This window comes from Theropithecus gelada, chromosome 10 (assembly GCF_003255815.1).
Source record: "Theropithecus gelada isolate Dixy chromosome 10, Tgel_1.0, whole genome shotgun sequence".
NCBI lineage: Eukaryota > Metazoa > Chordata > Mammalia > Primates > Cercopithecidae > Theropithecus > Theropithecus gelada.
The window spans coordinates 1,993,381-2,020,428 of record NC_037678.1 but is presented as its reverse complement, the minus strand read 5'-3'; the positions used below and the strand labels follow the sequence as shown (position 1 = coordinate 2,020,428).

At 57.2% G+C, this 27,048-nt stretch overlaps 1 protein-coding gene across 3 annotated transcripts in view; it reads left to right on the top strand.

Annotated features, from left to right (window-relative positions):
* Nucleotides 1-27,048, top strand: part of FAM19A5 (family with sequence similarity 19 member A5, C-C motif chemokine like) — a 347,289-nt gene that overhangs the window by 85,420 nt on the left and 234,821 nt on the right. Inside the window, exon 1 of one of the 3 annotated variants that reach the window (XM_025399347.1) lies at nucleotides 394-659. The exons of the other annotated variants lie outside the window; for them this stretch is intronic. Coding sequence (XP_025255132.1) covers nucleotides 569-659 — 91 coding nt within the window. The 5' untranslated portion in view covers nucleotides 394-568. Of the gene's footprint in view, nucleotides 1-393; nucleotides 660-27,048 lie in introns of those variants that run through there. 3 annotated transcript variants of the gene reach the window in all.

Below are 27,048 nucleotides of genomic sequence, written 5' to 3'. Positions count from 1 at the left end.
GGAGGAGGAGGAGGAAGAGGAGGAGGAGGAGGAAGAGGAGGAGGAGGAGGAAGGCGACACCGAGCAGCGGGCGGTGGGGGGGCGACAGGCGGAGGAGGGGGCCGGGGCCGCGCCGGACCCCCCCGCGCCGCCCGGCCGTTGCGCAATCCGCGGCCCGCCGTCCGGGCCCTGCTGGCGGTGCGGCTCCGGGGGCGGCGGCGGGGCTGATTCATGGGGCCGCGGCGGCCGCCCCCCCGCGCCCGGGCCCCCGGCGCCCCGCAGCCAGCGATGGTGGCCGAGTGGTCGGAGCGGCGGCCGCCGCGGCCGGAGACTTTCTGCTAACCTCCCCGCCCCCGCCCGCCCCCTCCCCGGCGCCCCCCTCCCCCCCCGCCCGCTCCCCTCCCCCCTGCCCAAAAAGACACAAATCGCCTCCCGGAGTGGCGCCTCCAGTCGCGGCGGAGCGCGGCGTTGGCGGCGGATGGAGGGCGCGAGCGGGCGGCCGCGGAGGCTGCACCCGGCGGGGCGCTGATGCGGCGCCTGGACCTCAGCTGCGCGACTTCGGGGGCGTCGGCCGAGTTGGGACTCCGCGATGCAGCTCCTGAAGGCTCTCTGGGCACTGGCAGGGGCCGCGCTCTGCTGCTTCCTGGTCCTGGTGATCCACGCGCAGTTCCTCAAAGAAGGTAATTGTCCCTGGGCGCGCGGACCGGTCCCCCGGCGCAGTCCTCCGCGCTCTGCCAGGCTCGCGGCGGCCCCGGCGCCCGACCCGGCTTCCAGCATGTTCCGCTGCCTCCACGCTCGGCCGAGGCTCGTGGAGCGCCACTGCGGGCCCGGAGCGGCCGGCTGCGCGACCCTGATAGGAGTCCGGCCCCCCGCGGATCTCGCCGACGCGCGCCCATCGGGGCTGACCGGCAAGGCGCAGGATCCGGGCGCGCTGCGTCCTCGCTTCCTCTCGCGCCGACCCGGATCCCCGACCCAAGCCGAGGCTGCCGTTCCCATCCCCTGCCCCACACCGCTCGGTGGCAGCGGCGCCCGCCCGCACGCCGCGGGCCCTCGGTAGATGGCACCAGCGCTCCACGTTGGCCGGCCGAGTTGGGGCGGGAGCGGAGCTGGGACGCGCCAGGGTGGGCACCGGACTGGGACCCGCGGGCGTCGGGGAAACCGGCCTGCGCACCCGTTTCCCAGGGCCCAAGCCGCCTTCCAGCGACCCATAGGCTCGGGAAGCAGGGGCTTGGTCACCCGGGTGCGCAGGTCCCCGCACCAAGTTCTGCCCCTGCCCTCTTGGTCTCTGCTAGACTGCAGGGCAGTCTGGGACTATTGAGGCGCCCAGGGCAATGGTTGGACCCTGGTAGCTAGAGAGGCCCTTTGGACTGGGAAGCATCTTACTGGGGGTTTGGGGGCAGGGCCACACCTCCTCTGATGGGAGGTCTGTCGGCTCCAGGCACCCCAGATGCACTCCTGGAAACTTCCTGGTTTCGGGGCCAGACTCCCTTTGCAGGGCTGCTGGTGCACAGCGGGATCAGCCTGACCTGTCATAGCAGACTGGGGGCAACTAAGTCATTGGCCTCCCCCGGGGCACCCCTGCTCATGGTTACTGGTGTTCTGGCACACAGGCTGGGCCAGCTTCGCCTGGTGCTCCTCTTGGTCCGCTGGGAAGGCTGAGCACCGGAGGGCGCCTGTGTGGCTGGTAACGCGCTGGGTTCTCATTAGCTCTGGGCTCCTGCAAAGGAAGGGCTTGCAACATTCAGCTGCTTCCCTGACTAATTAATAAGGCCCTGGAAGCTTGGGGAAGTAGGTAGGTGCAGGAGCCTGACCCCAGACCCTGTGACCTCCACGGGCCTGGTGTCCGCTTCCCTCCCTTGCTGTTGAATGTGGGCACCAAGTACAGAGGAGGACCAGGTCTGAAGGGAGAGTAGGCTACCCCAGGACTCTGCTGCGGGCTTGGCCTGCCAGCCCGGGCTTGCGGGGACCCTTGCCGAAGTGGGAGGCCCAACTTCTTCCTGCTGCCTTACTGACCCACTTCAGGAGTGGGTGGTTCTGCCCTAGGGCAGTGGCCCTTGGGGCCGGGGAGGCCATTGTTCCTGCTGAGGAGTCGTTGGGTCCAGGCAAGCCCGCGAGGGGTGTCCTCCGCTGGTGTCCCCTGCCAGGACGGTGGGAGCCACCCCTGGTGCGTTCCAGGCACCTGGCGAAGGGGTCCCTGCTCTGCTGGGCCTGTTTGTGTTCCTGCTGCAAGTTCTCTGCCTCTCTGGCTGATCTCGAAGTCTCTGGGGGATTGGCTTGCAGAAAGGGGGTGCATGTGAAAATTTCAGTGTTTCTCTAAGTGCCCAGCTGCGTCTTGATACTCTGTGACGAAGCAAAGTTCCACGGACTTTTAAGCTGTGAGTTAGTAACAGGGGGGAGCTCCTGGCCATGTGGCCGGCCTGTGACAAGGGCTTCCTTTCTGCCTTGTCCTTCGGCACTGACCCAGTGCAGGTGCCTCCCAGGACTCTCCTCTCCCCCTGAGGCTCCAGGTCTAAAGGACTCTGTTTTTTGGCTAAGAAGAAAGAGTTTCTGTCTCTCAGATGGGAAGGTCCAGGTGTGGAGCAGACCCAGGATTAAATACTGGTTTTGTTCGCTGAGTGGAGTACTTTTTGTGGATTTAGCCATTCACAGAGACCTCTGTGTTTACCTTGAAGCAGACACTCGTGTGTCGGTGTTGTGGAAGACGGCGCAGTCATAGATGCAGAGGGGGTCAGCTGTACGCTGAGGGTACCGGTGCCTTTGGAAGAGCGACTGCAGGGTCCGAGTGTTTGTGCAGGCCCTCCGGACCTCCTGAAGTCCTGTCTCCCTGTCCTGAAGCGGTGGCCTTCACCACCCTGGGTTGAGCCCTGCTGCCTGTCTGTCTGGAAGGTCAGGACTTGGGCAGCCTCCCTGTCCTTGCTGAGATGCCTTTTTGGCCCCTTGGCGTCAGGAGCCCCAGGGGAGGCCTGGGGAACCAGCAGTGAGAGGCGCAGGGAGCGGGGTGGCGCACTCTGGTTCCTGGCTGATGGGCTCAGCCTGGGGCCACTCTCCTCCCAGCAGCCGCTGTCCAGCAGGAGGGAGGGAGCAATGAAGGCGGGTAGACAATTGTGACTTGTTGTCTGGGCCCGAGTAGGAAAGAGCTGTTTAAATTGCCATTTCCATGAATCTGTTTTTTTCAGGGGTGAAGAATGGGGGACCCAGGGAGCCATTTTTCCACACTTCTCCTTTTGTGTGGAGATAGAGGCCACCCCGTGGCTAATCCGTCCCCCTCTGGCCACTTTGGCTTCCAGTGTTTGCGGAGATGAATAGGGCTGTGAACCGAGAGAGAGGCAAATTGTGGTCCGTAATTGCAGCCTCGATACGTCCGAGCTTTGTGAGAACAGGTCCTGCCCACCGCACCAGGCCTGGCTGGGCAGCCACAGGCCTGGGAAGAAAGCAGGGCCGCAGTGTGGGGTCCGGCACTGGGGCCTGGGTAGCTGCTCATCTTGCCCTGTCGTCCTTAGGACACGCTGACTCTCCTCTGGGAGGGGAGAGCCATCCTTTCTTCTGAACTGCCTGGCACGTGCACGTGCTGTGTCTGCATGGAGTGTAGCTAACGTAGGGGACGAGGGCGGGAGTCCCAGGATGCTGATGGAAGAGCCGGACACTTCCTTAGGGCACAGATGACATGTGTCACGGAGACGTGAGAGGGAAGCCAGTGCTTTATCTCCATCATCATGTTTGGCCTCCAAATACGGAGTTAAGGAAACAGCGAGAAGTATAAAAATATTTTCCACCTCCCTCTTCCAAAGACTTTACAATATTTTTCTGGAAGTCTTGAGTCACTTGGACTCCAGCACTCCAGCACAGATGAGCAGGCTTTGGTGTGGATGCTTAATGTAAACAGAAGAATAGGAAAATACTTCAAAGAGGAAGGAGTGCAGCGAGCCTGGGCCACCCGGGGCAGGCCACAGCGCAGAGAGGTGTCTGGGCTTTGGGACCCAAAGGGACATGAGAAAGCCGGGAAATCATTCGGCCTGATCCTTTCTGAATGGGAGGGAGAACCCAGTGCCTCTTTGCCTTAAATGTGGATTTGAGGTTCAACTCTATCTCGGTAAATCCTTTTGGTGGCAGGGGAGTGCATGCGATGGCTTGAACGTGCTGTTCAAAAGCTTGTTTTGCAGGTTAATATTGAGAACTTTGCGTCCAGCGGCCCCGACACAGTGTACCCGGGCCTGGATTCCAGACGCGCTTTCGGAACCACTGTGGCGTGCCTGTCTTTGAGCAGCTGCTGGGAGGGCAGACTGTTGATCGAGTCAATGGGATTCAACTTCCATTGATTTAGTTAGCCGGCTCTTTCGGAAATGAGGCGTGCTCCTGCAAACCCGTGTGGCCCGTAACAAGGGGCATGCTCAACTCCGTGGAGGCAATTGACGGTGTATTAATTGTTGTGGCTCTGTGCGGTCATCATTAATTGATGTCGTCTTTGCAAGATTAGCGGCCAATGCAGAGGGTTCATCTGTCTGTTAGATGGACCAGTTTATTTTTTAAGAAATGGATAGAGAACTTCTTAGGAGACACAGCACAGTTCCCGGCCCTAAGACTTCATCAAAAATATGTGCTGAATGCATACAGCCATTCTGTCCCCGAGGCGTAGAGCCAGGGCTGTGGGTGGTCCATGATGGGTTGGGCGAGGGCTTGGTAGATGCCCTTGAGGTTTTCCAGAGCAGCAAGGCTGTTCTTGGTGAGGGCTCGAGGCTGCACCGGGCTCCATTCTGAGTGTCTAATGGTGGTGGAGGAACTCATTGCACGCGGTGTGTGTGGAAGGAGGAGGGAGTTGGGCAGCTCTGTTCTCAGTACTCACAGCCGGCTGTGCCCGCACACCTGCACCCAGTCTTGTTGTGGGGCGGCCCCGGCCCCCAGGCTCTGAGCTTGGAGCTGGCTGCTCATTTCTCCTGAGTGTCAGACTGCGTGTGGAGAGGTGCTGGGCTTTGTCTAGGGGCCCCGGGGGCTTCCCTAGCCCACTTCCTGGGTGCATTGTTTTTATGGCCCTGATGAGGTGTGCAGGCAGACAGGGTGCAGGGGCATCGCGGTGCCGGCCCCACCTGGAAGGTGTCCCTCAGCCTACCTCTCCCTGACCCTCCAGTAGACGCTGTTTGCAAGGCCAGGTAGTTGTGAATGGCTGCTGGGAGGGGTGGAAATGAAAAGGTGTTAAAAATAACCAACTCCTTTATCATCATTTACTATCATTTCTTGTGTGACACAGAATCTAAATAAAACCCACACTCACCGTAGTGGGATTCTCATCTGCTGTGCCTCTGACAACTGTAAAAGTTAGAATATGAAAGGACTGGAAATGGAGATGACTTCCAGACACAAGTTGGCTCATCGCAGCCTTGCTGGGCGCAGGAGTCCCAGCCTCCCAGGCCTCCCAGCAAGGGCTGAGCCAGTGCCTGCCGAGGGCCAGGCTGGCAGTGGATGGGGCCAGCTGGGGGTCACTCCCGCTGCACACTCGGGAGGATTGGATTGGGGCTGATCTTGCTGCGGGCATCCGTGGAAACTCATCAGTCTCCCATGTTGCTGCCATGCTGAGCATGGTGCAAGAAAGCCGTGCAGAGAATGGTTTTAGTCCTCACTCGGTGGTGTGGAGGTGGGTGGTTTTCGCCCGTCTCTGGGCATGCAGCACTGTAGGAAAGGGGGCACTGGTGAGGCCATGTCTCTGCCTGGTGGAGTGCTGGCTGCAGACACAGCCCAAGAGCCCCTGGGCCTGGAGAAGGCGGGGTTGGGGGACAACCTTCTTGGAAGGGTTCACTGCTGACATTTTCATATGTGTGCATATGTGTGTGTGTACATGTGCCTGCTTATGCGTAACTAAGTGCTCATAGGTGTTCGTATTGTTGTGTGTGATCTTAAATGTATAAACTACAGAATCATGCATTCTAAACCTCATTTAAAATACAGCCCCTTGGTTAGGGAGCAAGGCATGCAGGCGGTAGTGTTCCTGGAGAGGGGAGGGAGGCAGCCCTCACCTTATTTACACAGAAACAGATCGATCTGTGGCTGCACTGTGATCTGAGCAGACAGGAAACACAGAGCGAAGTACGCAGCTGTGGGTCTGCATGGAACATGTGACTGTTCGCTCACACAAGCACCCAGTGAGTGAACGGGGCTCCTTTGGCACCAACCATAGGACCCCATAGCCTTTGTACTGTGGGAGCCCTGACCTGGCTGTCGGGGCAGGCGGACCTTTTCTTTTCCTCCTCTTACGTGGACTCTGTGTGGGAGCCCACCTCGCCTAGAGACACGCACTGCGGTGCCCCCCCAACAGAGACACACCACACACTGCATGCTGCACACACACACACCACAGAATACACCACACATACCACACACCCCACATGCTGCACACACTACATACCATACGCTGCACACCGCACACATACCACACACAAAATACAGCACAGGCCACACACAAAATACACCACACGCCACACACAAAATACACCACATGCCACACACACACTACACACCACACACAAAATACACCACACACACATCACACACAAAATATACACACACCACACATACCACACACCAAATACACCACATACACCACACACCACACACACTACGCACCATACACAAAATATAACACAGACGCCACACACACACATCACACACAAAATATACACACACCATACACACACACACCATACATACCACACACAAAATATGCCACACACACCACACACACTTGTCACAGAAAATAAACCATGCAAACACACCATACATGCACACAACACATAACACACCACAAACAAAATACACTGCACATACACACACCACACACAAAATACACCACACACACACCATGTCGTACACACACCACATGCCACGCACCATGCACCACACAAAATAAACCTCACACACCACATACAAAATACACCACACACACCACATACACACACCCTCCAGACACAACACAACACACAACACAGAAAATACACCACATACACCACACACACTAGACACCACACACCACTCACAAAATATATCACACACACACCACACACACAGTGCACACACACCACACACAAAATACACCACACACACACACACCACATGCATGCACCCCCACACACAAAACATTACACATATTACACACACACCACACATAATATACCACATACACACCCCACACACAAAATACACCACATACACCACACACATTGGACACCACACATAACACTCACAAAATACATCACACAGATATCACACACACCACACACTGCACACCACACACACTCCACACACCACACACAGTACACACCGCACACACAGTGCACACCACACACATAGATACCCAAAATAAACCATGCAAACACACCATACACATGCACACACCACACCACACATAAAATACACATACATGCCACACACCACACACAAAATACACCACACGTACACACACACACCACACAAAATATATACATATCACACACAAAATACACCACACACACCACACATCACACATACCCCACATGTGATGCACCACACAGCACACAAAATACACCTCAAACATACCACACCACAGACATACACCACTCCCAAAATACATCACACACCACACACACAGAGCACAAATCACACACACATATCCACCACACACATCACACAAAATGCACTACACACACCACTCGCACCACATACACGCACCCTCCACACACCCAACACACCACACATCACACACACCACATGCCACACCACACAAAACACAGCATACACACGTACACAACACACAAAATACACCATATACACACCACTCACAAAATACATCTCACACACATGCACCACACACCACACACACAAAATACACCACATGGCACACACACCACACACAAAATACACCACACACAAAATACATCACACACCACATACACACACCCCCCACACAACACACAACACAACACACACGCCACATGCCACATATCACACAACATACACCACACACACACCACATTGCAAAATACACCACATACACCACACACACTAGATACCATACACAACACTCACAAAAAACATCACATACACACCACACGCCACATACCATACCACACAAAATACACCACACAGATACCACATACAACAAAATACAGCACACACACTAGACACCACACACACTATGCACACATACCATCTGCCACACATCACGCACACACAAAATATGCCACACACACCACAAATATACCACATAGACAACATACACAGAATACACCCCACACAACACATACACATACCAAGTATGCACACCACACACACACGATACACACCACACACAAAATACACCACACAGCACATACACACACCCCATAAAAAACACATCACATGCCACACAAGATACATCACACACACAACATACAAAATACACCACATACACCACACACGCTAGATACCACACACACACCACACACAAAAAACAATCACACCCCACATAGCACACACCACACACACAAAATACACCACACACACTAGACACCACACATACAGTATGCATTGTGCACACACAACACATGCCACACACCACGCACACACAAAATATGACACAAACAGCAAACATACCACATACACAACATATACACACACAGAATACACCACACACAACACACAAACAAAAAATACACCACATACACATACCAAATACGCATACCCTACCCACACACACACAAAGTATACAAACACGCCCCCACACAAACACATGCCAAGACATACACACACACATACACCACACACACCACTTACATGTCATACACACACATACACAGCCACACATCACAAACATGCTACACCCGTCACACATGTTACACTGCACACACACGGTACCCCAAATACTGCAGTCTGCAGCTCACCCCGTGGCCCGGCCTGTCTGCAGCTTACCCCGTGGCCTGGCCTGGCATATTCTCGAGGAGGGGAGAGGAGGGTGCACCCCAGCTTCGGCCTCTGCCCCTGCAGCCTTGTCTCCGTCCTCACCCAGACCCTGACCCTGGCCCTTGCCAGCTGGGCCTCTGCAGAGGCTTCCTGAGGAGGAAGGCACTGCCCTGCCCTTCACAGTGGGGGCCAGTGTGGCCCAGTGAGGTCTAGGGAGGGCGCAGGTCCCAGAGGACAGCAGGACAGGTGCAGCCGCGCGGCTCACTCTTCTCTCTGTGACCCCAGGCAGGGGCGGCGTGGGTGTTGCCTGGGCATTGCACACCCACCTCCCACTGCAGGCTGCGACGCCCCTCTTGCCAGCCTTGTGCTCGTCCCAAGGGTCACACCTGCCTATGCAAATGACCTTTGGGACAGGGAAGTCCACTTGCAGCTTGATACCAGGCTAGTGGCTGGGATTCTGGGACCCTCGCTCTCCTCTTTGCAGAAAGGGAATGATAAAAGGAGTGGAAGCTGGGGGACTTCCATGGAGGGCCCGTGACAGATGGCCCCAGTGACGACCTTGTTCAAAACCCAGGAGTGGCCCCTGCCAAGTGCTGAGCGTGTCTGTGGAGCAGATGAGGCCACAGGCACTGGCCACAGGACCACGCTGTCTGGAGAGGAATTCGCACACATTTGCAGGGGTGCAGGGCTGGTGTTCTCGGGATTTTGCCTGGCTTCTCTGGATCCCAAGGTCCTGGGCAGGTGGCTTGGCCCTGGTGGGTGGAGTCTTGGAAGTGCAATCTGGAGTCTTCATGCACAGCTGGGCCACCTGGACAGTGCCCATTGTGGTCTCTAGAGAGTTCCTCGAGGAGGCGGCCCCTTTCTCCAGACACTGTTGCAGGGGGCAGGGAGGGAGGCCTGCCCTGCATCCCCTGGATGGCAGGACGGGTTCCCACCACGTGTCTGGCTGGGCTGTAGTGTGCAGGGCAGCCAAAATGCACCCTTCAGGTAATCAGGGACCACCCCATATGGGGACTCTGGTGAGACCTGGGCCTCCACCTGGCCCCCTGTCCAGGGTGCACGAGCCAGGCCCGTGTTGTCAGCTGTGTCTGTCTGTCTGTGGTTTCCCTGTGGCTTCATGGCTGCGTGCAGGTCTCTCTTCATGACTTGGGTGTAGTCCTTAGGGTGTGGAGGCCGCTGTCAGCTGAGAGTGTTCTGCGGGTGGGTAGCTCTCCTTCCTCCCAAATTTGGGGTGACCTTCTGTGTGGAGCCCCGTGATGGTTTCCCATGCATCCCGGGGCTCTGGGACGCCGTGGGCACGAGTTCTGGAGGGGTCTGCACACCTAGGTTCATCTCCCAGACCTCGGAGTGGGCAGAGGGTCCTGGACTGCAGGGACCCGCCCTTCCTTGCAGCTCCTGTGCTTTGGTGGTTAAGGAAGGGCTGTGTCCTCAGCCACACTGGGAGCTGCTGCCCTTGCATGGCACAGGAGCAGCTGTTTGTGGGCAGGTCAGGCGTGGGCTGCAGGGGGGCCAGGCATGGGCTGCAGGGGGGCCAGGCGTGGGCTGCAGGGGGGCCAGGCGTGGGCTGCAGGGGGGCCAGGCGTGGGCTGCAGGCGGGTCAGGCGTGGGCTGCAGGGGGGCCAGGCGTGGGCTGCAGGCGGGTCAGGCGTGGGCTGCAGGCGGGTCAGGGGTGGGCTGCAGGCAGGCATTTAGGGAAGTCACGGCTCCAGGCACCAAGGAGGCAGTGGCTGCTGGCCCTGCCCTTTGCTGCGTTTCTGTGGACTCCTAGCTCAGGGGGGTCCCAGGATAGCTGGTGTCACCTGCAGTGGCCGAGGGGCACCTGGTCCTCTGACTGATGGGGCTGCTTGTGGGGTAGGCCAGGCCCTGGCTCCCTGGCCCTCAGGGCAGGGTGTGGCTCCCCCAGCTCCCCTGCCCTCACACACACCCTTCCAGCCACCTGCGTCAGCATGCTCCAGACACAGCCTTCTGCCCTTGACTTTTCTTCTTCTCCTTTTGTGTTTTAAAAATCAAATCCGCGCCTCAGAAGGCCTCTGGAGCTTGGAGGACCCACGCAGAGGCTGCCTTCTGCCTGCCCTCAGGGGCTGCTGAACTTCTCCCGCCCAGGCCAAACTTTCCATCTCAGCCCCCGCACTTTCCCAGCCAGGCCGGCTCTTCGTTCCTGCCCATTTTACTCCAGAAGGGAAGCGGGCAGGCCCGGGTCATCCTGCAGGAGCCAGGAGCCTCCTTGGCCAAGCTCCATCTGTGCATAATGGGTGCTCCAGTGGGTTGGGGGGTCGGTCCAGGGGAGAACTGGATGTTCACCAGGGGTCAGCATTGGCCTTGAAGTGAGGAGAAAGGTCATCTCGGCAGATAGGTGGCAAGGTGGTGAGCCCCTGGGGCTGAGCACAGGGGCCTCTGGTGAGAGGGGCCTGGCCGTGACCGCACTGACTGCTCTTTGCTGTCACCTCCTTTGCTCCTCAGGCCACCTGCGCAGAGGGTGTGATCCTTGCATGACTTTGCCATTGAGGAAATGCAAGGGCGGAAAGTGCGGTCTTGGCGGCAGCCCCAGAACCAGGTGCCCTCTCTCCCGACCTTGCTGCCTGGATGGGGCAGCGCCGCCTGTCCTGAAAAGCTCTGCTGAGGCATTGGGGGAAGGAAGGCATTGCTGGCAAGAGGAGGGATCCTTCAGAGGCTCTCGGGCAGGGTGGGTGCTACCCTCCAAGTTTACAGTGCTCCCTTCACCCTATCCCCTGCGTTGGACTCGAAGTGGGTCCCCCATGGATCGAGGCTGGTGGCTGCTGGATGTCGGGGCTGGTTTCTGTGGGTTGTGACAATGGTCTCTTGCTGTGACAGTGGGGACCTGTGGGGGTGGGAGCATGATTCGGTGCCACCTCCCTGCCTCTGTGGCCTCCCAGCTGGGGCAGGGCAGGGCAGGGCCCGGGGGTTCTAGAAGGCCCTGGGTTCAGGTGAGTCGGTGCCCTGGGGGACGCTCCTGGCAGAAGACTCAGGAATCCGTGGGAAGACCGGTCCCCAAGACCATTCCAGCTGGACGGCGTGGAGGCAGCCTGGCCCCCACGTGATCTTCCCGGGGTCTATTCAGAAGAGGTCATGGATCCTTTACAATACACACTCTTCAAAGCCAGCCTCTGCCTCGGAGAAGGCGGATTTTATTAGCCAGTTACTTTTCTTCTCCTCCGATTACAGAGGCAGCCAAGCAGGCCTCTGATTCGCTTCACTGGTTGAAGAACACAGATCTTGCTTATAAATAACTCTGCGCTTTGCAGAACCGGAAAATCCATCTTCAGACCCTCCTGTCCCCAGGGAATGCCTGCACAGTGACAGCTCCCTGCTCCTCCCGCCGGCTGCCTTGGGGACAACCTTGATAGACACGCCGGCCTCAGTTTGGCATGCACATATTGAGTACCTGCTGTATGCCCGACATGAGCTGCTTGCTGGCGGAAGGTGACCAGGGGGTGGCTGGCTGGGGGTTGGTGGGTCTCATGGGATCATTTATGTGAAAAGGCAGAGTAAGGACTTGAGTCGGTGCACCTGTGAAAAGTGTACACCTGTGGGGTCGGTTGGAGGTCCCCAAAGACAGAGCCACCTGGAAACCCAGCGTGCCCTCTCATTTGGAAAAGGGGCCTTTGCAGATGTAGTTAAAGTCAGGATCTCAAGATGATGGGACCTTGAATTAGGACACACTCAAAGTCCAAAGACAAGTCCTTAGAAGGGAAGAGAAGAGAAAAGAAGCAAACAGACGGGAGAGGGGGCCTCGTGAAGACGCAGCAGGGGCTGGAGTGATGCGGCCACACACTGAGGAGCACCCGCAGCCACCAGGAGCTGGAAGAGGCGGGAAGGATCTTCCCTGGAACTTTGGGAGGAAGCGCAGGCCCGGAACACCTTGATTTCCAACTTCTGTCCTCCAGAACTGTGAGAGCAGAAACTCCTGTCTCTAAGCCACGGGTTTGCGGTGATGTGTGACGCAGCCAGAGGAACCGGATATAGCAGGCACAAGCCGAAGATCTTGTCCCAAGGGATTGCAGCCCACATGTGCATGCATGTGTGTGTGTGTGTGTGTGTGTGTGTGAGTGCGCATGCGTGGGGGTCTCCAGGCAGCATGGCTGGCGGATGGAGCCTGGGTCTGATTCGGGTCCACCTCATCTCAAAGAGGGCCCAGAGGGGACAGATGCTTTGTCAGCACGAAGGGGAAGATCTAGATGCCCGTCCTGGAGGTGGAATGCCATGGAGGCGAGGGCTCTTGAGTTGGGGGTTAAGGAAGAAGCTGGTTTTCCTGAGGAGATCGGGGTTAGGGTGGCCAGCCCAGAAATTCTTAACACTCCTCCTCACATAAATTCAGCATTTCCCAGAGCGAGGGCACGCACTCTGTTGGCCTGCAAGATGGTTTTATGCGGATGCGGCCGGGCATTTGTTATTTTAATAGCTGTGTATCTGCTTTTATGGCTACCTTCTATTTATGGCAAAGGCGCTGGTTTTCCATTCGCAGGGTGATGGTCACAGGGTGATGGAAGGTTTCTTTTCAGTAGTGAGGTGATACCTGGGTATGGTGCAACCCTGGGGGGTTCACAGGGTGGCCCAAGCCCGGGAGACACTGTTTTGGCTTCTCGAGCATCTCCTAAACGCCCGGTGTAGAGAAGGGGCTGAGCCTGGGCCGAGCTCCCCTCCAGGGGCTGCCACACACAGACTCAGGACTGTGACTCTGAGAGCCCACTGGCTGGTATACCTTTGAAAGTGACATTTTCATTTTTTTAATCCAAAAGAAAATTGTGAAAAAGATCAACGTTCATGCCCAGACTCCTCCAAGCCATTTCCTGTTCCAATTGGAATCAGTTGTGACCAGCTTCACAGTTACCTGGCATGTTATTAAAAATGGGTCTGATGTTTTGTCTTTTTATTCATGACTTTTTTTGTTTTGTTTTGAGATGGAATTTCACTCTGTCACCCAGGCTAGAGTGCAATGGTGCGATCTCGGCTCACTGAAACTTCCGCCTCCCAGGTTCAAGCGATTCTCCTGTCTCAGCTTCCCGAGTAGCTGGGATTACAGGCACCCATCACCACTCCCAGCTAATTTTTGTATTTTTAGTAGAGACAGGGTTTCGCCACATTGGCCGGGTTGGTCTCAAACTCCTGACCTCAGGTGATCCGTCCGCCTCAGCCTCCCAACGTCATGATTTGTTCTTAATGCCCTAATTTATCTTAGTTGAAACACACATTTCTGTTTTCTCTTAAGTTGGTGGCTTGGCCTTGAGAGCAACCTGAAGAGTTCTGTGTATTAAGTTGGTTTCTTCTTATCTCTGGGATGGGCTGTGAGTCAGGAAGAGGAGAAGGTTCCCGTTTCCTTAGTGAATCTTCTAGAACGGACCGTGGTTCCCCTTGGGTGGAAACCGCCCTCAGAGCCGCAGGCAGGAGTGGGTGTTCCCGTCACAGCCACTCTCTGGGTCCTGCCCACTCTCCTCCCATCCCCGTGTGTCTGATCCCCAGGGCTTACAATGCCTCAGTTGCCCCCAGCCATGGCCTTGCCCTGGAGGGAGGGCACAGACAGAGGCAGCCGGGAGTTGCTGGGAGTTTCCGAGGCCTCGTGTTGGACAGGGACATCTTATTGCTGCAGGGAGTGGGCGCTGACCAGGGGGTGCCCCTCAGGGCTCCAGACAACAGGAGAGAGCCCGCTCCAGGGCAGCGGGGTCACAGGGGGAGGGAGTGACCCAGAGCAGCTGGAGGGTGAATGCGGGAGCCTGGGCCTGACCCGGAGCTGGCCTGAGGGAGGGGCCAGGGCCAGCTGAGCCCTGAACTGATGTGGGCATCACGTTCCCCAGGTGTGGCAGAAGGAGGAGGCACCGGGCTTGCGGAAGCCCATGTAGCTTGGGTCCAGCCCCTCCCAACCTCCCCCACGGAGTCTCCCTCTCAGGGAAGCCAGCATCCTGGGCGCCTGGGCCAGGCGTCTCTCTCCCCAGGCAGGTGCCTGGGATGCAGTGCCCCAGCCTCATGGCCCCGAGTGCCCTTCAGCCACTGAAGTGTGGTGGGTGGTGGTGATGCCCACGGCCCCGGGGCACCTCCCCTCCTTAGCAGGCCTTGCCTGGATTGCAGGAGGCAGGAGGTCCCCGGCAGGTCCCGAGGCTGGTGGGGCCTCCTCAGTAGGCTCTGTGGGGCCAGCCTTGGTCGGGCCCCACCCTGAGGCCTGGGCCTGAGCCAGTGGTGGAGTTGCTGTTGTGGTCAGTGACCCAACCATGGTGCTGAGCGCTGTGCCCATGCTGTGCCCAGGGCACTGTGCCAGCCTCCTTTCTATGGGCCGCTGGTCTGTCCCCGACACTGTATGGTGGCCTGGAGTGAGGGTGGCAGAGCCTGCGGCCTCCCAGGGTTGAGCCTTGGCTGTCCCCTTGCTGGTGTGTGACGTGGTGGCTGTGTTCCCCATGCCCTGTCTCCTGCCCTGTACGCGGGATCATAATAAGAGGACCTCGGAGGCTGTGGTGCAGGTGAAGTGAGAACCACTACAGGCAGGGGCTTGGGACCCTGCGCGTAGCTTTCTGCTGTTCTTGCCTCATGCCCAGCCCCGGGTCCAGGTCTCTTCTCCCTCCTGCACCTCACCCAGTCCTCAGGGCGACTGGCGTGACTGATCGCCATGGACTCTCATGCTCCCGTCGGCTGCCGGCCATCTCTGCATCCTGCCTTTGAGCAGCTGCACAGCCCAGCCTCCGACGTGGGCTGAAGAACCACGAAATGGGTGCTCCGGGCACTGTTGTTTCTCTTTTCATCTCTGGGCGTGCTCCTCTGTGCTCTCTGTGTCTGGCTGGTTTCTGCTCCTTCCTGAGCCCAAGGCCAGCCCAGGACCTCACCTATGTCACCAGCGGCCCAGCGTATAAAGCAGAGTCTTGGAGCTGGTCGCCGAGGTAGAGGAGGGCTGCAGAGGCTGAGATGCAGCTGGTTGGGCCTGGGCCCTCCATTTTGCAGATGGGGAAATGGAGGCACGGGGCAGGGGAGAGACCGGCCCAAGGCCACATGGGTCTCAAATTAGTGATGGTGACCGATGTGAAGGGACGTGTCTTTTCAGGCAGGGAAACTGCTGTGGGCCTGGCACCAGGTAGAGGTTCTGAGCTGGCCGTCCGGGCTGGGTGAGGTCTCAGGGCAGAGGAATGCTGGATGTGGCTGGGGTCAGGGCTTAGGGACTGCTGGGTTGAGGATGACTAGGGCCAGGTTGAGAGAAACATCCCATTGGCCCAGCACCCCAGGTGGCCATGTTGGTACCAGTTGCTCAAAATTGCAGCTTCATTTTACAGCCCCTGTTGGGTGCCTTCCCACCGCGCCCTTGGGTGCAGTGAACTCTGGGAGCCACCGCAGCCCAGGGAGTCCCCAAGCAAGGCCAGCTGGGGCCATCCCTTACTATGGACTCCCCAGGCCTCCACTTCCCAATCTGTGAAATGGGACAGTAAGAACTCCCACTGAGCTCCCCCTGAGGCCAAGTCCTGTTGCCGTCCTGCCCCGCTGTGGCCCCCAGTGCAACTGTGAGCATCCCAAGGTGGTGAAGGGGTCCTTATAGCACACAGAGTGCATGGCGCTGCGGCCCCATTAGTCCCACAAGGGGACCCCATTCGTGTCGGTGTCGGCCCTCATTTTCGTTGTTTTTCCTGTCATTTTCTCTATCTTCTGAAGTCCTTCTATAAGGAATTGTGGTTTCCTGGGAGACCCATTGTGATAAATGCCAGAAAACAAAAGCCTTTTGCCAGGACGCCAAGGCCTGTGGATACTCCCAGTCCCTGGTCATGCTCCTGTGCCCACAGAGTGGCCCTGTATTCGCTCTTCCTCTGGGGATGCACAGGGATGGTGAGAGGAAGGCAGGCGGCTGCTCTTGGCCAGTGGAACTGCCCGGCGTTGGGGTGCAGCCGAGACCCAGCGAGGCTTGGGGACTGCAGACCGTCCGGCAGATCCTGGCAGGCTTCGGCTGTCTGACCCACTCGGATGGGCGAGGAGAGAAATAGGGGACCAGCGGGACGTTCTGGGGTGCATGCATGCGGGGAAGCTGTTACTGTATTCTGAGCACCCGCTGCACGTGTTGACAAGCTCTGGGACACACACACGAGTGTGCACAGGCAGCCTTTGAGGGCTGCACCCATGGGGATTAGAAGATGGGACTGGAATAGGGAGGGCTGGGCCCCACCCCCTCAGAGACATAGAAAACAAGGGCAATGCAGGACTCCAGCACCTTGCACAGTCCTCAGGGCAGCTCTGGCGTGACTGATCACCGTGGACTCTCGTGCTCCCGTCAGCTGCCGGCCATGTCTGCATCCTGCCTTTGAGCAGCTGCACAGCCCTCACCTGTGAGTGTCCAGAGCCTTCTGCAGAGGCCAGACTACCACTCAGTGGCCCCCGCGTTTCTGTTGTCTGCCAGGAGCACTGTCTGTATTTTTAAGAGGCAGACGGATAGCAGTACGGACAGATGGATGGGTGGAAGGACAGGCGCCCTGCCAGGATGTGTCACTCAGCCCCGGACGCAAGTTTGCAGCTGGAGCTGAGTTTGCCTCCTGGACACATTTTTTTTTTTGTGCTCAGAGCAGCCCTTGGGACTCTCCCGTGTCCCCAGCACACCTTCAGCTGAGCAGGGTGCCTGCACCCCTGAAGGACTTTGCAGACCAGCTCTCCCTGTCCACACTGGGTACGCAGAGCCCCACCCAGGGTGGTTCTAGAAAGGAGTGCTGCCTTGAGCCCGTGGCCGGGTGGCGGTGGTAAGCCTGAGTCTGGCTTTGGAATTAGGCCCCTGAGTGTGGCCCTGCTGCGCTCGTAGCCCTGAGTTTGCCGCCTGCATGCCCCAGATGGGGCCTACCAGTGGCAAAGCAGTTCCCTTTCCACCTGCTCAGGGGCTGTGCAGCCATGGGGCCTGGGAGGAGGCACCTCCACCACCCCTGGTCAGCTCCAACCTCCAACTTCAGGGAGACACTGGTTCCCCAAATGGTTGCCCCTTCCGTGTTCCCCTCTGCCCTGCGCCTCAGTGGGGATGTGGTCATGCTTGAGGGCTCCAGAAGGCGTTAGCGGGAGTGGTTGCAGCTGACAGAGCAGAGACCGTCCTTGTCCTGTGGACGAGGCCGGGGAAGCGGACGTGTGTTAGATCCGCAAGTGCCGCCGGTAGCTATGAGGAGCTCCCCGGTCAGGAGAGCCCAGGTCTCCTCTCTGGATTGAAGCCACTGGGGCTGTGTGGGGGCCACCAAGACGGCCCGCATCCGTTCCATGGACAAGCCACAATAAGGGAGATGTCACACATCTTCAGACTTCAGACGTGCTACCACAAGTGATGTAGCGGGCAGCCTGCCCATCAGGCTGCAGGGGACAGCGGTGCCTCTGGGGACCGGTTCCCAGCAGCCCTGGAGGTCCTCTTGCACTGTTTAATTAGTGTCTGCACGGGGTCGCGCTCACATCAAGGTGCTCTAATCCTTTAAGAACTGAGATTGTCTCCAACTACAGCTGAGTTACAAGCTGCATAGATTAAAACTTCTCATACATGGTATCTTGTAGCCTTATTAAGTGGCAAGATTATGCAAAAAAAAATCTCTAAGTATGATAATGCACCTTTCGCCGTGGTTTGTAACAGGACATTTGTTATCTCTCATTCTGCTCTAATTAAGCTCCATTCCGGAGGAATTAGTGGTATTACTGTTTAAATCTTAAATTTTGTGTTAAGAAAGCGTGTTCCAAAGCTTTTGAAATGCATCTTGAAAGCAGTGCCTGAATTAACAGGTTTAACAAGGAGTGAATGTAGGAATTTCAAAGCTCGGCTAATCTGTGGAAATTATGGTAGCTGTGCCAGATTTATTTTTCATTTAATTAAAACAAAAAGTTGTTTTGCCGAAAGTTATCCGGGTAAAGTTGTTTCAGAGAAGGCAAGAAGCAGTGTTGAAGAGATGCAGCCTTCTGGGGCCCAGGGCTGAGCGTTGGTTTCTGTTGACCACGCTGTGCCTCCATGGCCTGTGTGTCTGGGTCTGGGCTCTGGGCCCCGGGCTCTGGGATGGCGTCAGGGGTAAGGGACAACAGCCGCCTCCTGCCGTGGCCCTCGCTGATTAATGCTTCTCAGCGCAGCACATTCTCAACATTGTGTCAAGGGGCAAGGCTGAGAGCGTGGTTTTATTACTGTTTTTGAAAATCACAGGCTTTATGTTTTAGGGCGGTTGTAGGGTTATAGAGAAATTGAGCAGATGGTACCGTTTCCATTTAGCCTCTCCTGCCCCTCCCATCGTCCCCACAGGGTCCTGTGATAACAGCTGGCACGAGGGAGGCGCGTGAGTGACAAGTGAGGAGTGACATTGACACACTGTTATTAACCAAAGCCCATGGTTCACACCAGGGCTCACTCTTGGCCTGGTGCATTCTGTGGGTTTGGACCCACGTATCGTGATGTGCGTCCGCCGAGATTGTAGCATACAGGGGGGCGCCGCTGCTCTAGGGCTCCTCTCTGTGGGATGCCATCATTTTCATTTCATTTTGTTTTGTTTTCGAGACAGGGTCTCCTTCTGTCACCCAGGCTGGAGTGCAGTGGTGTGATGTCAGCTCACTGCAGCCTTCACCTCCCAGCTCCAGTGATCCTCTCGCCCCAGCCTCCTGAGTAGCTGGGATCACAGGTGTGCACCACCACGCCCGACTAGTTTTTGTATTTTTGTAGAGGTGAAGGTCTCGCTGTGGTGCCCCAGCTGGTCTCGAACTCCTGGGCTCAGGCGATCCTCCCGCCTTGGCCTCCCAAAATGCTGGAATTCCAGGTGTGAGCCACCGCACCCGGCCAATTTTAAAAAGAACACCAGAAAGTACCATTCATGTAAATTTCTTTACCTTGTGAACCACCATTGATGGTCCCAGAGGGCAGATGGTCGGTGCCTTCCCTGAGCATGTCCCCAGAGTGTCCCCAGGAACACCTGCCACCCCTTTCACCACTCCACCGTGGCCCCCATCACCTGGGCCTCAGTTTCCTTGCTGTTCCCCTCTCCTCCCACTGGCTCACATGCAGAGTGTCCCAGGAGCCACCTACAGCCCCTTTCACCACTCCACCACGGCCCCCATCACCTGGGCCTCAGTGTCCCTGCCGTTCCCCTCTGGCTGACTCACTTGTGAGGGGAAACCCACCACATGTGGTCATATCCGCACCCCAGCTTCTGGGTCTTGGCCGAGTCTGACTTCATCATGCCCTTCATTGTCATCCTTTCAGAAAGCTCTCACGGACACCTCTCAGCCGACTGGCTCCAGACACATGTGGTAGGCACAGGCTGAGCTGCTGCTGTCTAGGAGTGGAGACCTGGTGAAGCTGGAAATGCCCCAGAAGGGGGGCTTCAGAGATGGAGAAGGGACAGCCGATTGGACCAGCGCATGGGCCGATTACGATGACTTGATCGTGATGCTGATGGCGTGAACACAGGAGTCCCGGCCCTCCGTGGTGCGGGGAGTGTGTCTGTCAGGTGTGAACACAGGAGTCCCGGCCCTCCGTGGCGGGGGGAGTGTGTCTGTCACGTGTGAACACAGGAGTCCCGGCCCTCCGTGGCGGGGGGAGTGTATCTGTCAGGGTTCTTTAGAGAACAGAACCAGTGGGACTTCGAGAGAGTGAGAGGGAGCAAGGTTTCCCTTTTTAAAAATAAGCTTCTGCAGTTTCGCAGGCTGTCAGTTTGAAATCTGCAGGGAAGAGGGCAGGCTGGAGATGCAGCGAGAGGTGTAGCTGGAGTCACGAGGCCTCCGCTGGCGAATTCTTTTCTTGCTTGAGGAAGGTGCATTTTTGTCCGTTGAGGCCTTCACCTGCTTGGATAACGACCCACCCACAGTATGGGGGCCATCTGCTTTATCCTGAGTCACCGATTCAGGCATTACTCTCATCCAAAAAACTCCTTCACAGAAACATCCAGAATCATTTGACCAAACCTGTGGGCACTGTGGGTCTGTCAGGGGCACACATGTTACCTATCACTTCGCGGTTATTTCAGGGGGGCAGTGGTGAGGGGCTGGCGCTGTGATCATGCTTGGTGTTTACGGCATGGGGCGGAGGGAGACCACACGGGAAGGGACGTCTCCTCCTGGTGCCACCTCCTGGGAGACTGGCCATTTCATGGGTCCAGCAGTGGCTGCATCTCAGGCGAGTGTGTGAGTTGACCTCATGTAGGCTGCCATGGTGTCACCGGCTGACCTGGTTTCACTCACACTTCTGACACCAAATGTGTCGGTTTTTCACACCACCCAGTTCTCCAGCTTTCTAGACACCAACTGAATATCTGGCCATTTAATTAAATTGTCCTCTAATTTAATTCAGTTCCCAGACTACTGCCCAGAGGTAGCTGAAACCTCACCGAGGAAGGGCTGAGTCCCACAAGACTGCTCCCCCTTGAGACACCAAATCCAAGCGCCACATGGTCACCTGTATTTCTGACTGATTGGATCTAAGTCGGAGTTTCCACCACCTGCTCCTGGCATTCCATCGTTTGCTAGAATGGCCCACAATCCTCAGGAAGCCCTTTGCTTGCCATTCCCTGCTTGTTGTAAAGGGTATGACTGGGGCTGTGCCAGCTGGCAGAGGTGCATAGGGCCAGGGGAGGGGTGTGGGTGCTGAGCCCCCATGTCCTCCCTGGGCGAACCTCCCTCCCAGCACCCTTCTGTGTTCACTGAGCTGAAAGCTTGCTACCTCCATCCCCCTCCCCGCCGCCCATCTTTCAGGAGTTTGATGTTTCCTTGGGTACATATGATTGACACATCCTTGGCCACTGGTGATGAACAGTCTCCAGCCCCTTTCTGGAGCTGGGGATGATAAGACAGAAAGTCCCAATGCACTCAGCCTACCTTGGTCTTCCTGGCCACCAGCCCCCATCCTGAAACTCCCTAGGGCCCTGGCCTTCGATCCACTCCTCAACATGCGGAAGACGCTTCCCACTCCAGAGATGGCGAGGGCTTGAGGAGCTGGGACAGAGACTGAACGTGTTTGTGACTGCGTCGCATCTCTTGGGCCATCGGGTGCCATGGGCAGGTTGGACGTCACAGGCCCACAGGGCGCTGGTTGTGGGCGGGTAGGCTTGAGGCTCGTCAGCAGCCACTGAACAGACTTAGCGTGGCACACAGAGAGCGTGACTGCAGGGCAGAGCCCGGCATCGCTCACACGCCAGGGAGTGGACGGGGCCTGATGTGACAGCCCTGGACCCCGTGCGTGCCAGGAGCACGATGTGTTTGCAGGAGTCTCCTCCACTTCACAGGCCCTGCCTTCTGGAGGGTTTGGGAGCTGCCATGGCCGGCCAGCCACATAGAGACGTGTCGGCTGCCCCTCGTTCTGCTGGAGCAGGCTTGCTCGACCCCGGCACTGCCGACGTTTGGGGCAGATCATTCTTCCGTGTGGGGCGCCCTCTGCTATGTGGGGGTTTGAGCAGCATCCTGGGCCTCTACCTCCAGTTGAGATGGCCACAGAGGCCTCCAGGCTGAGCATCTCTGCTTGAGGGGGGCTGTCATGGCCTAGAACACAGGCTGGGGGCCGCTGGTCCAGCAGGAGCCTTCCTGCCTCGATTCCCTCTTGGCCTGCAGTGAGTGTTTGCAGCTCTCCCCTGTCTGTCTCCCCTGGGCTGATCTGGGCTTGTTTGTCGCCCTGTTTCTGCCAGACCGTGAGATTCCAGTGAAAATAAAACAGCGGTGGATAGAGGGGCTGAGTGTGGCCCCCCGAGGCCCTGGGACGTCTTTTACCATTGTGCTGTCACAGCTGGCGTCTCCCCTGGTCAGTTACTACTATGCAACATCCCCAAATAACAGTGCAGGGGGCACATAAGTGAGGATGTGGTGAAGGGAAATGGAGGAGTGGACAAGGAGGGTGCCCAGGGGAGGATGGCGCCCAGCCCTGCCGAGATGGCGCCTACCATGGGCAGTAAGGAGGTCTGCATGAGGGATGCAGGGACACAGGAGGCCAGGGCAGGATCCTGCCTCCTACGTGCACAGGTCCAGTGGGGATCAGAGCGGAGGCCTCGCGCCAGCTCTGGGAGATGAAGGGGCCCGAGGCAGCCCTTGTAGCCACATGGGCCTTGTCATGGTTAGGCCTTTTCACTCTGTGTTCCGAACTGTGCAGTGTATACGTGTGGGCATAGATGTGTGCACGTGCACATGCTTAGGGCTTTGCGTCTGTCTGTATATGTGACTTCATGTGTGTGCATCTTCATTGGTGACGTGTGTGCAATAATTCCTCCTCCCATTTCATTTTCTCTGGTTTGGGTTCCATTCACCCAACTATGATGTTGAAAATATTACATGGAAAATCCCAGAAATAAGCAATTCATGAGTTTTAAGTTGTGTGCCCTTCTGAGTAGGGTGGTGGCGGCTCCCATGGTCCCACTTTGTCCCACTTGGGGCATGAATCACCCCTTTGTCCATCAGACCAGCCGCCGCGTGCCCACTGGTCACTTCGTAGCCAGGACGGTTATCGGATTGACCGTCCCAGCGAGGCTCACAGGGCTTGTGTTCAAGGTCAGTAGAGCCTGATGCTCGGTCCTGGTGCTCATGTCATTCCCCTGGCTCCTTTTCCTCACATGGCCATGGGGCCATCTTGGTCATCCAGAAGAAAGAAATACGTAGAGTCAGATATTTACAGAGAGACCCATGTTCACATGGCTTTAATTACAGCCTGTTATTAGAATTGTCCTGTTTGATTACTAGTTATTGCTGTTAATTTACACACTTTGTCATAGGTTTGTATGTAGAGGACAAAAACGTGGTGTGTGTAGGACTCAGTACTGCCCCTAGTTCCAGCATCCACTGGGGGTCTTGAGTGTATCCTCTGCAGAGAAGGAGGCTCCTCTCTCTCTTCATACATCCTTGTATGCGACGTGTGTGCTGTATATATCCTTATATCTGGTTTTTTTTTTTTTTTTTGAGATGGGAGTTTTCGCTCTTATTGCCCAGGCTGGAGTGCAGTGGCACAATCTTGGTTCACTGCAACCTCCCCCTCCCAGGCTCAAGTGATTCTCCTGCCTCAGCCTCCAGAGTAGCTGGGATTACAGGCATGCACCACCACGCCCGGCTAATTTTTGTATTTTTAGTAGAGACAGGGTTTCACCGTGTTGGCCAGGCTGGTCTCGAACTCCTGACCTCAAGTGATCCACCCACCTTGGCCTCCCAAAGTGCTGGGATTACAGGTGGGAGCCACCACACCTGGCCCCTTGTGTCTTTTGAATGGGTCCTTTCCATTGTACAGATTTTAGAAGGTGCAAAGCAGCATTCTGCGAAGTTTTCCCCTGAACCCAGTTCTTCTCCCTCCCGCTCCAGGTATGTGTGTTCTACCTAACACAAGTGCATGCCTGCGCACACATACACCCTACGCGATCTGCGAGAGTGTGCCCTATGCCTTTTCATGTCTCACTCCTTTGGCATATTTCTGGAAACTCTCCCTAGAGCAGTGTGCGGCCAGTGGCCTCGTTCCTCCACACAGTCGCACACCGTTCCGTCCAGTGCAGGCTTTGATTCGTTGATGGGCTGTCTCATGGCCGGCGTGTACAGACTGTGCCAATGTGAGCGACGTGTACCTTCCAGTCCCTGTGAGTGGGCACGCCGGTGGGATAAGCCCTCAGAGGTCTGTGGCTGGCACCAGCCTCCATCAAGGGCAACTACAGGACCCTCTGGGTGGTGTGAGAATGTGTCGACTGCCCAGCCCACATCCAGGGCACATGCCCTCCGCCCTCTGTATCTTCCCCAAGCCACAGTCAGTAAAAGGCCTCTCCTTGTAGTTTGAATTTGCGCCTCGTCCTCAGAGGCAGTGTGCATAGGGGAGGGAGACAGGAGGAGACGGCTTGGAGGAATGCACAGGCACCTGCCTTTCTGGGGCCACCCTGCCCATAAGCACACCAGCCAGCCGGTCCTGGACGTGGAGGCCTGGCTTGGGCTCCAGGGTCCCTGGGTGACAGCTGTGTAGCTTTCTCCAAGTCACTGAGGCATTGTGAGAATGGGGACCCGTGGGGTGGCCCCGACCACCTCACTGGCGCTGTGGATGGAACACGCCCAGGAGGCATCCGTGGAGGGGGGTCCATCAGGGTTTGTGCCCTGAGTACTTTTCACCTCCTTGCAGTTTGTATTCTTGGCCCATTTTGTGGGGAATATTTGTGTCCTGGCTGTAGGACTCCCGTTTTCTTCGGCCTGGGCCCTGTGTCTTTGTGGTAACAGAGATACCATATCCTGGACCATCGTGACCTCTGGTGTAGACAGGCTTGGCTTGCCGCACATGTCTGTTGGACTCTGGCTGTGGCCGTTTCTCAGGGGACTGTGTGGCCCTGCAGTATCCAATGCCCGCCAGAGTCCGGTGACGACCTGGTGAAGGAATGAGTCAGTGGGCGACAAGAGAGATGGTTTGGCCAGATGCTTGAGCTTCACAGATGGAACCTGGACCCTGAGAGGTTACTGGTGTCACATGGGGCCATTGAGATGTGCGGGGCTGGAGGAGCCTCTGCCAGTCTATGAGGCTGATGCCCCTGAGGCCGAGAGGCCCAGACAGGGACCCCCCATGCCCTGCTCTACCAATACCTCCTGGACGTGTTTCATTCACAGCCCCAATGAGGTCCTCAGGGCCACCCCACCAGTCCCCATTCTGACAATGGCTGCGTGACTTGAAGAAAGCCATCTCCCAGGGACCCTGGAGCCCACGCCAGGCCCCCCACATCCAGGGCCTGCTGGCTGTTGTGCTTGTGGACAGGGTGGCCCTGGAAAAGTGGGTGCCCGTGCACTCCTCTGGGTCCTCTCCTCCTGGCTCCATCTCCTGTGTGCACTGCCTGTCCTCAGTTCCAGTGAGGGGAGAGCTGGAGTGCCCGGAGGCTGCTCTGCCCACGTGGCATAGCTGGGCCCACCCACTCAGTGGTGAGTCATGGACAGATGAGATGCCCACCTGAGGGAGGCGGCCACAGCAGCACCACACTGGGCAGCGGGCACGTGTGGCGGGGGGTGATCGCCCTGGGGACAGTGGTGCCAGGTGTCTGACAGTCTCCTTGTGCCCCCGCCTGCTGGTGGAACATTAAGGCAGGGCTTCATTTTCCGCCTCTGCCCCAGGAGGAGCCGCTACAGGGCCCAGGGGATGGTTCAGAGGTGCCAGGGTATCTTCTGGACCTGGCCTGCCTGTCCCCAGGGGCATGGTCTCCTGCAAGGCACTGCCCGGGCACTGCGCTGAGCAGAAGGGCAGGCACACAGATCTCCCCCAGCCAGCACGCAGAGGTGCAGCTGCCTCTCCCTTTTGCTGGAGGTTTTACATTCTGGGGAGGAGGTTTTGCTTCCTCAAATGTAGCTTTTATTGTAACACAGGCACCGCTGCCGCCTGCGGTCCTCTCTGGCCGGGCCAACTTGACTGAGAAGCAGCAGGTGGAGCCTCAAGGGGCTAGCGGAGTGGAGGATCCTGGCTCCCAACTCGTGTGTCTCAGGGAGTGCCCAGAGGGGAAAGTGAATGGGGGGCAGTGGTCAGAGCCCCCTGTCCTGGAGGCATATTCCCCATTGCTCACTCTTCTCATTATTTTGGGGACCTGTGGACCCCGATGACACCCATCCGGGGGTTTAGTTTTGACAGTCCAGGTATCCCCGTGGACAGCACTGGACGGCGCATGTCTCATTCACACCCAGCGACAGGCGTGCAAGCTGCCGTGGATGAATTCTCCCTGTGTTATAAATGAAGGACTTGCAGCTCAGAAAGGGGCATCGACGTGCCCAGCCGCACAGCACAGGCAGCTGCTGGACCCCTCTTGGCCACAGTACAGGCAACCTTGGACCGAGTGTTTGCGTCTCAGGCACCGCGTTCCTTGTTTTAGGACAACACTCTGACCCTGTATGTGCACCTTGAGGACCTTCGGTGCCTCTGGAGTCATTTGTGACATGGGCATGTCACCATTCAGACGTGTCCTCTGCATTTTGCTGCAGATTCCATGGTGTTTTCTCATGGTGTTCCAGAGTGGTTCTGGGTTTGAGCTGCCGTGATGGGTGGGAACAGCAGGAGATGGCTCCTGCCCAGCATGGCCCTTGTGGGAAGACCCGGGCTGGCACCCACTTGATTTGCCCAGGCCACTCTGGTGCTGCAGGGAGTGCTCAAGCTTGGGAGTCTACACTTGTGGGCTCTGGCTCTGATCCCTCCACTCACTGGCCTGGGGCCAGGTCCTCTTGCTGTTTTTCAAATTTCTCTCATGGAAGGTGAGCACATCTGGGAGGTGTGCAAGCCCCCAGCTAGCTTGT